The 14,668-nt window shown below is 45.2% G+C and overlaps 1 protein-coding gene across 16 annotated transcripts in view; it reads right to left on the bottom strand.

The window, feature by feature from the left end:
- The window catches only part of NCOR1 (nuclear receptor corepressor 1), a 426,430-nt gene that overhangs the window by 55,301 nt on the left and 356,461 nt on the right, over positions 1-14,668 (bottom strand). For all 16 annotated transcript variants that reach the window (XM_063955846.1, XM_063955845.1, XM_063955858.1 and 13 more), the window contains one exon: positions 4,795-4,966. In XM_063955846.1, the coding sequence (XP_063811916.1) occupies positions 4,795-4,966 (172 nt within the window). The remainder of the gene's footprint in view (positions 1-4,794; positions 4,967-14,668) is intronic.

The following is a 14,668-nucleotide window of genomic DNA, read 5'->3' as shown; positions in this document are numbered from 1 at the left end:
CTAATTTAGATGAAACGCTGACACAACTTTCGTAAGGAAGGAAGGTTTTTGTTCGCAGAATCACCCGGCTATCATGAAACCTCAACAAGGGTGGTCTGCAAGAAAGAGCTGTCCATGCAGACACTCGCCCTGCGGAGGCAATTGTCAATAGGAAGACAACTTTTGAACGTTAGATACCGCAATTTTACAGATTCCAAATAGCTCAAATGGAGAATACTGAAGAGCCGTAAAGACTAAGTTACAGTCCCAAGGGGGAACCAGAGGAACAAAAGGTGGCTGAATCCGAAGAACTCCCTGAAGGAACGTCTGAACTTCTGGAAAGATAGCCAGTCTCTTTTGAAAGAAAGAACCGATAAGTCAGAAACTTGACCCTTCAGTGAAGAAGTCTCAGACCCTTATTGAGACCCTCCTGAAGGAAGTATAAACCGACGAGGAATACGAAACAAATCCGGTGTTAAACCACGCTTTTGACACCAATCAATGTAAATACGCTATACTCGGTGGTATACTCTAGAAGTCACCGTTTTTTTTTGTTTGTTTGTTTTTTTTTTTTAGCCCGAGACATCGTCTACACAACAAGACGAGAAAAAAACCCTTTTCCCTTAAAAGGTTGGGTTCAAGAACCAAATCGTCAAAGCCAGCCGACCCAATCTGGGCGGTGACCTGGTCCTTGAATCAGAAGATCCGGACACAGAGGGAGTCGGAATGGTTCCTTGACGACCATAGAATGTACCACTGTCAGCGTGGCCAAGCTGAGGCTACCCAAATGATTGGGAGACCTTCTTACTGAATGCGTTTAAGCAGACGTGGAATCAGTGGAAATGGTGGAAACACATATCCCAGTTGAAAGTGCCACGGTGCTGTCAGTGCATCGATTAGAATTGCTTGAGGGTCCTGAGTACGCGACCCGTAGAGAGGAAGATTATTATTGAGACGAGACGCTATCAGATCTACATCGGGCAACCCCCACCGGGCTACTAGAGTCAGAAACACCTCCTGGTGAAACTCCCACTCTCCCGGATGCATCGTGTGACGGCTTAAGAAATCCGCTTCCCAGTTCTCGATTTCTGGAATATGAATCGCGAATATGGCCAGGAACCAATGTTCCGCCCATGTGAGAGTCTGAGCGACTTCTATCATTGCGGATCAGCTTCGAGTACCTACTTCCTTGTTTATGTAAGCAACTGCTGAGGCGCTGTCAGACTGAATCCGCACTGGATGACCTTGAACCATGGTTTGAATCCGAAGTAGTGCATACCGGATTGTCCGTAACTCCAAGATGCTGATCTGCAACTGTAACTCTTGACTGGTCCAGAGTCCCTGAAAGTGATGAGTCTGAAACACCGCCCCCCAACCTCTGAGGCCGGTGTTTGTGGTGACCATCACCCAAGACCAATTTGTGAACGGAACTACTTTGGTCAAATTGTATCTGTGAAACCCCCAGCGAAGCGACTGACGAGTCTGTACAGACACGCGGACCAACAGTAATTCAAGATGAGGCCCTGTCCGAGTCCAACAGTTGAGAATCTGAGTCTGAAAAGGGTCGAGTCTGAAACGTGGCATATGGAACTGCCTTGAAGGTTGCCACCATCTTGTCTCACTTGCATGCAACGGAGAACCGAAACCACCGGTAAATGTAGCCGTGTTCGAATTCTGGACTGTATGTCCTGAATCTTGTCCTGAGGAAGAACCACTTTTCTGGTTGTTGGTGTCGAATAAAAGTCCCAGAAACATCATCTTCCGGGAAGGAAGCAAAGATGACTTCAGACAATAAATTATTCATCCGAATGACCGCAGAGACTCCATAGCGAGACGCAAGTTGTGATGAAGAATCCACCCTGCCTTGATCAACAGATTACCCAAATACAGAATACTGTTGATTCCCTGCCTGAAACTGAAAATGTCAAGGCCGACCGCGAATCTCAGAAGAGATTGATGACCCGTCCAAATAGAAACAAGCAGATAGGCGTCTTACGTCCAATTAGGCCAAATATCCCCGTTTCCTTGGCGACAATAACCGAGAGGATGGATTCCATTTTGAACTTTTGGGTTGAAATGAACCCTCCAGTTTGTCCACGAGTAAAATCCCGACCTCTCTGCCGAGCGGGACCTAGAAGAATTACTTCATTTCGTAAGCAAAATGGCTGTTGCATGATGAAGAGCTCGACGTCCGAAGGAACCATTTGAAAGAGGTGTGATGAACACCCGATATGGGACTGGGTCCTCGTTTCGATAGGAACCACCCTTCTTTGAACTGTAGTAACCGAGTCTCAACCGTCACTGACTCCTCCGAGGATCGTGAACCGTCATGCAGTAGGTTTGTTGGCAGGTTTACGTCTACCTCTGAATGCCTCCCTTCGTGGGTATCCCCTGTATATGAAAGTACCGGAACCTTGTAGAATTCGGTTTCGGAGGAGCAACTGGAAGAAAGGGGTTCCTTCTGTAGAATGTGAGATAATCTTCTTTGATTCCGACCTAAAGAGTACTCACCTTCAAATGGTACCGCCGACAAGGTCTGTTTGGGGTCAAAATCGGCCTTCCAAACCCGAGACCAAAGAGACCGTCTTGTTGTCACGGTCAAGGCACAAATACGGAATTGTAGTGCAGCAGGATCAACCAAGGCCTCACCCACATAAGTAAGAACCTTCTGAAATCTGTTCTGTTAATTGAATGGCTTCCGATGGATCGTCAGACTACCTTCCAGAGATGACCTGTGCTAGTCAGTCATCCGCGGCCTTGAGGACCCAAGCGCCAGCTAAAAGTGGTTGAAGAGAAACACCTGATAAAGAAAACAGATTTAGGCATTGCTTCCATCTGATCTTTCAACGTCACAGACTGTACAGAAGGAATAACCGTAGTTCCTGCTAAATTTGAAATGGGAACGTCTACCTTTTGGCCTGTTTCCCAAAATCTGATATCCTCTCTGTAAAAGGATATAGAAATTTTTTATGCCGTAGGGGATTGGAAACGAGAATCCGGCTTAAGTCAGGCTCCTTTAAAATATCCCTGTTATTAAGGTGACGGATGGAGTCTATCAGCAATCTAACAGCTGAGCTAGTAGAAAAGTCATCTTCCCAGACCGAAATCTCGCCCCACTCTGGGTCTACTTCCCCTTTTTATAAAAACTACACCTGAACATTGTTCTAGGTGCATGCAGACAGCACATGCGCTGTGTCAATCAGAACCCCCCAGAAAGTTATAGCGGCAACGGCTATGGCCGTTTTGTAGCAGAAGAACTGCCGGCAGAGTTTACAAACTTGTTTTGGGATTGAATTAAATTAGCAAGACATCTGCCCATATTTTAAGCCCACACCAGATGTCTCTGATCCAAGCAGACATAGACTGATCCGCGGAAACTCCCTGTTGGATCACCACAGATGCACCAGAGCATGAAGCACAGAGGGTATCAGCATCCGCTTTACCCTTAGCTAGCCTTGACTCACATTGAAAGCAGAAAAATAACCACCGAGGATGTCTTTCCTCTTTGTAGATCCTTCTGACGTATTGACATAATTAAACTTCATTTTATTTATTTATTTTCTTTAAACAAGTGCACTACAAACGAACTATAAGCTCAGTAGAGTAATTTGTGCAAAAATTAAATCTGTTAACTCTCATTACAAGTGTAGAGTAACACTATGCCCCCAAAGTATACTTGCTGTTAGGTGTGTGCTGCACAGCGCCCCTTGTACTGTCTCCGTAGAAGATGGCGCCCGGTGCTTTGCAGACGCTGGCCGGGAGGGCGCGCAAGGCAGTGCAGGGCGGGAATCCGTCCTTTTGAAGTAAGCGCCGCGTCCCCCTGCTATAGCCGGAAGCCTGCGTCTCCTGCTCACTGCTACATCCAGCGGCTCCCCAGCGGCTCTGATCGGGCAGTGGCACCCGCACACCGCTATATACAGCGGCTGTGTTCGGGTAGCGGCTTTGTTCGGGCAGCTGCTCCCGCGCACCGCTACATACAGCGGCTCTGTGCGGGCAGCCTCTAGCGATCCCCCGGAGAGTGACTCACCACTCTCTTCCCCTTTCCTTCAGTTAAATGTAACATTGCCCAGACTTTGTGAACCAGCAGTTACAGCCAGTGACAGTCTACTTATAGCTAGGGAAGGAGCACTGGCCCTCTAGTCTATAGAATGTCTGGTCAAAACACAGTGGAATATGGTACTGCACTCCAACGCTCACCTCCGGAGAGAGAGCGGAGGGGGAGGAGGGGGGGGGGGGGGAGGGGGGGGGGAGAGGCACACAAGTATAAATACAAATATTCTATAATATATATTCTATATTATATAGGGAAGGATAGACCAATACTGTCAGAGACAGATTGTGTCTATCCTGTACCTCCTCACTGCCGACTTCTTAGGAACAGGAATCCAGCCCCAGTGACCGAAGTGTGGTGGCTTTCAGCGGCAGAACAGAGTGGGAATCTTTAGCTAACCCCACTCTAGTAGCACCTGTCACCTGTATACAGGGACTAGGCACTCCAAGTGATAAAATAATAAAATACCTAACTAAAATCTTCATGAGAGAAAAATCTGTGTCTGTACTCCACAGGCACAAAACTAAAACCGAGGTGCTGGCTGGGCAGGAAGGAGATGGGAGGGGTTAGAGGGGGGAGGGGTCAGTTCTTAATAGTTCTGTGCCAAACTCCACAACCACACACCTCTAACCCACAAGTAACTGCGCAGCGTCCCCCAGATGGATGAAAGAGAAAAGACATTGTCTGATGCAGCTAAAACTGCAACATTATAGAATGCAACCACAGTACTTTCTCAGATGCTGTGCTCGCTTAGAAATACCTACATGATTCGTAGTTGTGCAGGGTCTAAAGGTGTGATAACACTTTTCCCGTTAGCTCCATGTAATATACTTGGCCTTTGCTGTATCATGTTCTCCTGGGAGCGGACTGATGGTGAGGGGGAACGCAAATATCCGTGACTTCCGTGACTTCCCGGCCTACCAGGCTGCTCTGTGACTGCACAAGAAAACAGACTTTTTACTTGGATAGAAATCACTGCACCCACCAGAGAGAAAACGCCCAAATAAGTGGTCAACATAGAATAATAACAGAACAGTTGTGTCGTAACAGTGTGCCGCAACTATGCAGAGGAAGGGATTCATGAACAGTACATTTTAAAAATAGGATTTTGGTACTTACCAGGTAAATCCTTTTCTTTGAATCCATAGGGGGCACTGGAGTACTCTTGGGATATGGACGGCTTAGCAGGAACAAAGGCACTGAATATTTAAATTTAGAAATCTCCACCCCTCCATATCCCCGAGTAGCTCAGTGTACTACCTCAGTGTTTTTTACTGAGCCGAACAGGAACTATAGAGAGGTTGACAATGGAGAATTCTTATAACATAACGGACAACAACAAAGTTGACACATAACGATACTGCCAACGAAACAGTTGACACCATAACCGATAGAACTTTATAATTTGAACCAGTCGGTGAAAATGTGTTACCATAAGATCCCCTGAGCTTAATACAACCCAGGTAAAACTGCTCTGGGTGGGCGTCCAGTGCCCCCTATGGATTCAAAGAAAAGGATTTACCTGGTAAGTACCAAAATCCTATTTTCTTTTTCATCCACTAGGGGTCACTGGAGTACTCTTGGGACGTACCAAAGCTTCCCCCGTGGGCGGGAGAGCTGTTTGACACCTGTAACACTAGGCGGCCAAAGCTAGATGCTGATGCCGCAAACGTATCAAACTTGTAAAAGCGCACAAACGTGTGCACTGAAGACCATGTAGCCGCACGGTCAAGCTGTGTCGTAGAAGCTCCACGACCAGCTGGCCATGACGTTCCCACAGAACCTGTGGGATGAGCTATTACTGATGTAGGCGACTGTAACTTAGCCTTAAGGTAAGCCTGACGTATAGTCAGTTTTATCCATCTGGATAAGGTCTGCTGAGAAGCTGGCCAACCCCACTTGGCAGCATCATAGAGAACAAACAACGTATCCGTATTACGAACTGTAGACGTTCGGGACATATAAACGCGTAATGCGCGTACCACATTCAGAATTCTAGAATGTGCTGTCAACACAGGAACCACTATTGGTTGATTGATGTGAAAAGATGACACTAGCTTTGGTAAGAAATCGGAAATCGTCCGAAGTTACGCTCTGTCATCAGGAAACACCAAATACGGTGGCTTGCAAGACAAGGCACCCAAATTGAAAAACGCCTTGCCGAAGCTAAGGCTAGAAGAAAAAACGTTTTCCAAGTCAGAAACTTAATATCCACTTGCTGTAAGGGTTCAAAATATGAAGACTGTAAGAAATCTGAACCCAAATTCAAGTCCCATGGCGCTGTAGGTGGGATAAATAGAGGATGTACTCTGAGAACACCCTGCAGAAAAGTGTGTACCGACGGCAATAGAGCCAATCGTCTTTAAAAATAAATTGACAACACAGATACCTGCACCTTCAGTGTAGATAAACGCAGTCCTCCATCCAACCCCGTCTGTAAAAATAACAGAATATGGGTAACTTGAAAAATGATGTCGGAAACTTCCGAGCTTCACACCAACCTATATAGGCACGCCAAATTCTGTAATAATGAGCTGCCGTAACCGGCTTCCTAGCTCGTAACATGGTTGGTATAACCGATACTGTAATGCCCTCTCTCTCTTCTTAAGAGGGCGGTTTCAACAACCACTCCATCCACCGCAGCCGCGCTAAATAGGAGTAAAAGAACGGCCCCTGTTGTAACGGGTTGGACGTAGTATGAGCGGCCAAGGCTCATCTGCGAGTAGTCCTCGGAGATTCGAGAACCAAGCTCTCCGAGACCCATGAGCTATCACTAGTATGACTGTGACGGACTCTCTTATGATCCGTTTTAGCAATGGAGAGAGCAGCGGAAAACGGTGGAAACAAATACACGAGGCTGTACGGCCACGCGATTGTGAGAGCATCCACCGCCACTGCCCTTGGGATCTGTCGTTCTGGACACATACTGGGCGTTTGTAATTGTGGCGAGATGCCATCATGTCCACCTTAGGGTAACCCTACCTGTGGACCAACCTGTGAAACACCTCTGGATTTAATGCCCAGTCTCCTGGATGAAAATCCCGACAGCTGAGATCATCTGTCTAACAGATGTCCACTCCCGGAATGAACCCAAACGCCAATATCACCTTGTGGTATTCTGGGCAATTGAGGATTCGAGCTACTTCCTGCATTGCCATGCGGCTTCTCGGTCCTCCCTTGTATGCGACTGCCGTCGCGTTGTCTGACTGCACTTGGAGAGTCTGAGAGCGAAGCATGTAGTGCATTGTAAATTGCACAGAGTTCCAGGACATTTATAGACAGCAATCTGTCGTGATCCGTTAAGAAACCCTGTCGCTGACCATTTTAAACTACAACTCCCCAACCTCTGAGACTCTCGCCCAGAGTAGAGACACCCTCGCCCCCCTGTGGGAAATGCGAGTGAAAACCTCCGACCTGAAGCGCTTCGAAAACCCATCATTGTTCCTAATAGGCGAATACACCAATTTACCGATAGTGTGCGTGGCTTGAGCACTAATTGTACCAGATGGCGTATAATCTGTACTTTCTGGTGTAGTAGGTAAATCTTTGATTTACCGTATTTGTAATCATACCTAGGAATTGAAGTCGTTGAGACGGAATTAGATGCGATTGTTTTTGAACTTGACACTGCAACCGTGGTGTACGTTAGCAGCGCAAGTAGGAGGAGCATCTGTTGAGACGGAGCTCTTATGAGCAGATCGTCTAAGTATGGAACGATTGTCACTGCCAGGGATCTGAGATGAGCTAACATCACACACATCACTTTGGTGAATACCCGAGGCGCTGACAAGAGGCCAAACGGTAGAACCTGAAACGGTTAATGGTAGTGGCGTATTGCAAAACGCAAGAACCTGTGATGAGGTGGCCAAACCGGAATGGGTAAATACGCATCCTGGAGATCAAGCGCAATCATGCAATCTTGTGGCTTCAAATATGCAAATACTAACTGCAGAAAATCCATTTTCAATCTGTAGTAAGTGACTTGCTGATTGAGACTGCGACGGAGCCCTCCGGCTTCGGTACCACAAACAGACGGGAATAATAACCCTGACTTTGTTGGTGTACCAGACCTGGAAATAAAAACTGCTGAAACCAGCAGAGACTGAATGGCAACGTGCCAAAACGCCTTATTTCGTCCGACAGAGGCAGTCTTGTCTTTTAACCCTAAATAGCGGATACATCCATGAGTGGATGGCTGGAAACCCGGCAAATGTAACGTGTAAAGGCGCGCTTCCACAATCGGAAATTCGAGATGGGCTGAGAGCCCGTCAAGCCACTGGCTTGTTGTGACTTTAGCGCCCTGGCGTTACAAGGCGCGACTGTTTTTGTACCACCGCCTTGAAAAGACTGAAGTCTAAAAGCTTTAAACGCCGGACCAGAGTATTTCTGATATCGGAGGAGGCATTTTGTCAAATTTAGGACCAAACAACTTCTGGCCTTGTAGTGCTGCAACTAGCGACGATGAAAAACGAGAAGCAAGGTAACAGGCGGCAGCAGACGCTGTACCGAGATACTCAGAAGCTTCTCATTAACAATAAGTATAAAGTGATCGTCATTGTTTCCATACACAGAGCGCCCCAGTGACCCAAATGTATCTTGGGTCTTTATAAGGTTTGGCACAGACGAATTCACCAATGGGGAATTCTCCAATTTAGATGTCACTGTGTGGACACGGGTAAATAGCCTTAAATCTTAGTGAGATATCCTAAGTAAGAAACCCATTGAAGATCTGTCGTTTAGTAAATACGACGGATTAGATGTTAGAGGCTCCTTATTCTCTGTAAATTTCAGAGACTGACTCACTGGTCATTAGCAATGTATGGTTGTCAAAACCCGCCCTATCTGACTGTCTAATGTGCCCTCCTCACTCGTATTTAGCGCTGTGAGATTTGACATAGAATTGTCAGGTCTGCCACATAGAAGAAATGTGAGATAAACTCTGCGCTTGAAACAATATATCTAAAGTAAATGTGCAGTCGGACACAGAAGACCCTCGCTGTGGGGCCTAACACCTGTCTCCAGAAGTCTCATACACGGCGGCTATATTTATATGAACGTTACCTTATATCTAAACCAACCAACACTTGTTTGGGAAATACTACAATTACAATTACCAGCTCCTATTATAATAGGAACTAAATGAAACTCTTTCACTCCACGTGTACATAATCTATTCAAAAGGACCCTGTTTGCATACTAATGCAGGAACCAGCACGGGAGCTTTAAACACAGTTTACACCATTTCCTCTAAAGTGTTATATTTTCTGAGACTGTGGAACTATTAATCAATTCTGCGGGAATTACAAACCATAATCAATACACTGGGACGCCAGTGTTTTTGATGTTTGATTTTTTACTATCACCACTTGAAAAAGTTATTTTAACAAACCTATTGTATGTTGCATGTTTACATCTAGATAGTACATATGAGTAAAATGTCCAAACAATTATTTATTCATTTATCTTTCCAAATGTTACATTCTCTGTTTTAATAGAAACTATAAAGTTGTTTTTCATTACATTTAAGTTGTACTGAGTCAATCTTCTGTGTCCGACTGCACATTTACTTTAGATATATTGTTTCAAGCGCAGAGTTTATCTCTCCTTTTTTTCTAGTTTCCAATTGTTGCAACTTGGCAAGTTGTTTATACTCAGCTGCAGAAACAATTAGTGTATAAGAAACTAAATCATCACAGCGCCGGGTTATCACAATCGGTTACCGATTTGTGATTTTTCTTTTTTCTTCTTACATAGAAGAAATGTGTAAATTATAAGATCAGTTAAATTAACACCCTCCGTAATAGCTGGCGGAGTAACTTTTGAGACTCTGATCTTACCGCTCCTGTCGAGCAGAGTCAATTTGAATTGCCAATGCTTAACATAGGATCTGGGAATGAACCGGCTTCTTGAAAACCTACAAAATATAGTGAACATGTGGTAGATTTATGTCCAGACATTGTTTAAAAGCCTTTTTAGTCTGTGCTGGAGCCTTACTCCTTATGCAGACAGACAACACAATAGCCAAAGGACAGACACTTGCACGACTCAGTAAAATTATTATCTTAAGGTGTGTAATATATATCTATCTATTTATGGCCGAAATGCAGTTCACATGGGCAGCCTATGTGAAACCTGAACCAAAATTCCCACTAACACCCCTGCGCCTCCGGTGGCGTAGAGATGTAGGGCAGGAATGTTCTGGAAGTACAAACTGGAAGAAACAGGAAGCATGGTTAAAATGGCCCCCATGCCATGCTGACACTGATAATCACAGGACAAGTTACAATTGCTTCAGTGTTAATATAGGCTCAATAGCCTATTATACAGTGATAATCACAGGCAGGGTACAATACATGTTCTAGTGTTAATATAGGCTCAATAGCCTATTATACAGTGAAAATCACAGGCAGTTTACAATACATGCCTCCAGTTTTAATATAGGCTCAATAGCCTATTGTTAATATAGGCTCAATAGCCTATTATACAGTGATAATCACAGGCAGGCCACCATACATGCTGTTGTACTAATATAGGCTCAATAGTCTATCACCCAGTGAAAATCACAGGCTACAATACATCCAACATTAATATAGGCTCAATAGCCTATCATACATTAACTCTGCCTTTTATATAGGTATGGCAGCCCTTTACATACCCTTGCCGCTGTAATCAGCCAGATTACACCCCCCCCCCCCCCTGTACTCCCTGTAGCGCTGTGTCTCAGCGGGGAGCGCCGGAAAGGCTTTGCAGGGAGGCGAGGGACAACTGAGCAGCGGAGGTCGGCTGCCCGGAGCGGCGCGGTTCTTACCCTCTCAGCGCTGTACAGCATTGACGGAGCGTCCTGGATGGTGCTGGGCGGCCGGACGGGGCGGCCGGACGGAGCAGCTGGGGCGGCCGGACGGAGCAGCTGGGGCGGCCGGACGGAGCAGCTGGGGCGGCCGGACGGAGCGGCCGGCTGTATGAGCGGCGGGAGCGGCGGCATTACAACACTGACCCACACAGCGGGGCGGCAGCCTGCGCTGACCGCCCCGTTTCCCCAGCCTACCTTGTTGTAGGGAGGCTGCGACGGCTCTGTAATCTTCCGGTCATGGCTGAGACGGGGCTTCTATTTGTAAGCTCCGTTCAGCTCTCCAGGTCATGGCTGAGACGGGGCTTCTATGTGTAAGCTCCGTCCAGCTGTTGCAGGAGCAGTGGGCTGCCTGTGGCTGTGAGGGTGCTCTTTGTGAGGACCGACACGCCATGCGCTGCCCGTGCAGCGGCACTATCCCGGACCCATGTTTTTCCAGAAACTGGGAAGGGATGTGCTATTGTAAAAAGTAAAAATGAAAAATTAATAAAATCTTCCACAAAGTGTGGGAACTTCCCACAAGCCTTGTTAGTGCTGTGAGCACAGAAAAAACACTGAGGTAGTACACTGAGGTACTCGGGGATATGGAGGGGTGGAGAGTTCTAAATTTAAATATTCAGTGCCTTTGTTCCTGCTAAGCCGTCCATATCCCAAGAGTACTCCAGTGACCCCTAGTGGATGAAAAAGAAAAGAGAATACATTTGGATCCATAAAGATCATCCTTCAGTCAGTCTGGTTTGGCAACAGATTCCAATCATGGTCAGCCTAAATGGCAGGTGGAAAGTCAGCTCAAATCTTATACAAATACAGAAGAAATTCTGGATCAATTTGCAAGACTGACTAATATACTCTAGAAGGCACGCTCCATAACAGAGAGCACTGGTCTACAAAAATACACTTTTTTTTCTTTCCAAGAACTAAATAAACAGACTCTAAAATTATTTTTCGTGCTGAATTCAAATTATGCCATCAGATTTTTTCCAATCGACAGGGTTCTTTTGTGACATACGTTGAAAGATTTATTACATTAGTACTTACCCAAGTCTAAATGATAGCTATACACCTCATTCTGGCTGACCTAAAAAGTTTTAGGCTATGATTTTTAGGCATATGTCACCTTTGAGATACCTCTCTTCATGGTTTAGCATTAGTTAAGCTAGTATACTGGAACTCCATTTGCCATGGTACCTCTTTTCCATCGTAAAAATCTGCTGATGGAAACACTGCCCATGCTCATAACTGACAGCCCCAAGAATTTCAGGTTTATGGTATAATATGTCAAAAGGTCGACACCAAAAGATCGACATGCACAAGGTTGAAGTAAAAAAAATGTTGACACAATGAAAGTGTCGACACAGAAATGGTCAATATATGAAAAGGCCGACATGAGCTTTCCCCCCCCATTTTTTGGGGGTGTCAAAATTTAGCTTCCAGCGCATGGAACCCCAATTTGTGTACCGCTTCACTCGCCATGCTTTGGCCAAGGTGCCTCACTCCGCTACTGCTGCTCTTGGCACAGTTTCTAACTGTAGTCTACGTGGATTGTAAAGTATGAATACATTGGAGAAAACCCCCCCCCCAATAAACTTGGATTGTCCATATGTTGTGTCGACCATTTGACCATGCCAACCATAAGCATGTTGACCATTTGGTATCGACCTATCATCTGGATAAGTGGGAGTCCAATAAGCAGAGGCGTAACTCTGGGAGGCAATGGAGGCATCTGCCGCCGGGCTCCTGCTCTGAATGGGGGCACCTCTCCTCCCATTCCGTGACACCATTCAATTAAGTTAATTAATAGCTGCCGCTATCTCATCAGTGGCTGACTTCCTTACTGGTCCCTGCACCTTACAAATCACACCCTCTTTATTATAGATACACATTTTACAAGTTTCATACCCAGGTTTAGAACCCACGACCTAGTACACTGGAAGTAGACACCTTACTGATGAAGCTGTTTGCTCCTGTATAGGATATTTGAGAATTCTAACTATATGAAGTTACATCTCTGACAATTACATGTAACTTTATAAAGTTACAATTCTCATGCTTCCTATGCAGGAGCAAATAGCTCTATTAGTAAAGTGTCTGCCGTCAGTTTAACAGGTCAGCCTTCTAATCCTGGGCAAGACTGCTAAGAATTGTGTGATTCAAAATAAAAGACAATGAATTATATATATATATATATATATATATATATATATATATATATATAGGGAGGTAGGGGCACCAATATTTATCTTGCCTCCGGGCAACTGGGACAAACTTACGCCACTGCCAATAAGTGAAGGTTTAAAGACACGTTGCATCCCATAGCTTTGTATGAATTTACTAGATCACTCACTATATCACAATAGTTTTATGATTTCCAAGAAAACCAGAACAAATATTTCTGAATGGCAACCAGGCTGCTTTTTTCCAGTGGATTTAACAGTTTCTGAACATTTTCATCATCCATTACTGATCTTATTTGTGGCCCTATAAAAATTAACTTACTTTTGGAAATTTAGATTTCAAATGCAGCAGAGTTTTTACCAAAAGTTTTTACAAATTGTTTCATCAGTCCTAGTTTAATACACAGTGGCGGTAAATACACTTTTTCAGGATCCAATAAAAGAGTATTTAACAAATTTTTCTGCCCAGCAATAAGGGATTCACGTTTAGACAAATGTTTTCTAATGTCTGTGTGTGTATGACTGGCCATAAAGAAGACTAAAATATGACAAAAAGAGAAGTAACTGTCAAAAATACACTCTCCTAATGGAAAAATTCTAATCACACATTTGAATTCAGAATTTAAAACAACACTAGAGTCACTGTTCAGTTTTCTTGTGAAAAATTAAGAGTTCTGGTAGACTTACCATAGTTAACTTTGAGGTTCATAGGATCCTGGTGGCATTGTGGTTTAGGTGGTTGGAGAGGACCAGGCACCAAAGAGCTTAAGCTTTTGAGATCCCAGGATGCTCCGGTCTCTCCTCCCCTGTACCCCGCCGCCAGCCAGGGCTAGCCAGTTTGGTGAACAAGCCCAAGGAAGGAGCAAGATAGGAGAGAAGGAAGACTGGTACACACAAGAAACACTCTCACACAATAGAGAAGGGAACTGGTGACCAAGAGGAAAAACCCATAAAAGCTAGGTGCGTCGGGATAGGCGCCCTCTGGATCCTATGGACCTTGAAGAAAAAGAGTTAACTATGCTAAGTCTGCCATTTTCTTCTTCAGGGTTCATAGGCATCCACAGGGATGACATTGGGGATTTCCCAAAGCAGTTTTCTAAAGGGAGAGGAACCTCCTGAGCAGAAAGGAGAATCTGGCGCTCAAAGGAAGCATCCTGCGAGGCAAAAGTATCAAAGACACAGAACCTAAGAAAGGTGTGGACAGGTCACATGGCTGCCTTGCAGAGTTGTTCAGCAGAAGCGCCACGGTGGACTGCCCACAAAGGACCCATAGAGTGAGTAGAATGTGCAGAGACTGTATCTGGCATAGGGATGTCAGCCTGCATATATGTGAGATAAGTCACGTGAAGTCATCTAGCCAGTCTGTCTGTTAGCTGGCCAGCCCCTCTTGTGGAACCCACAGAGGACAAAGAGGGAATATGGTTTTCCTGATCAAACTGGTACGATCCACATACATCTGCAGATCACAGACCACATCCTAGCCTTCCCCTGCCGAGAGCTTCAGGGATTGGAATGCAAAAACCACAATTTCTTTGTTGAGATGGAATCTGGATACCATCTTGGGGATGTAACCGACTCTGGTACGTAGATCAGCCCTGTTTGAATGAAAGATCAGAA

The sequence above is a fragment of the Pseudophryne corroboree genome, chromosome 2 (genome assembly GCF_028390025.1).
Source record: "Pseudophryne corroboree isolate aPseCor3 chromosome 2, aPseCor3.hap2, whole genome shotgun sequence".
Taxonomy (NCBI): Eukaryota; Metazoa; Chordata; class Amphibia; order Anura; family Myobatrachidae; genus Pseudophryne; species Pseudophryne corroboree.
The sequence above is the reverse complement of the archived record's forward strand: the minus strand, read 5'-3'. Positions and strand labels throughout refer to the sequence as shown.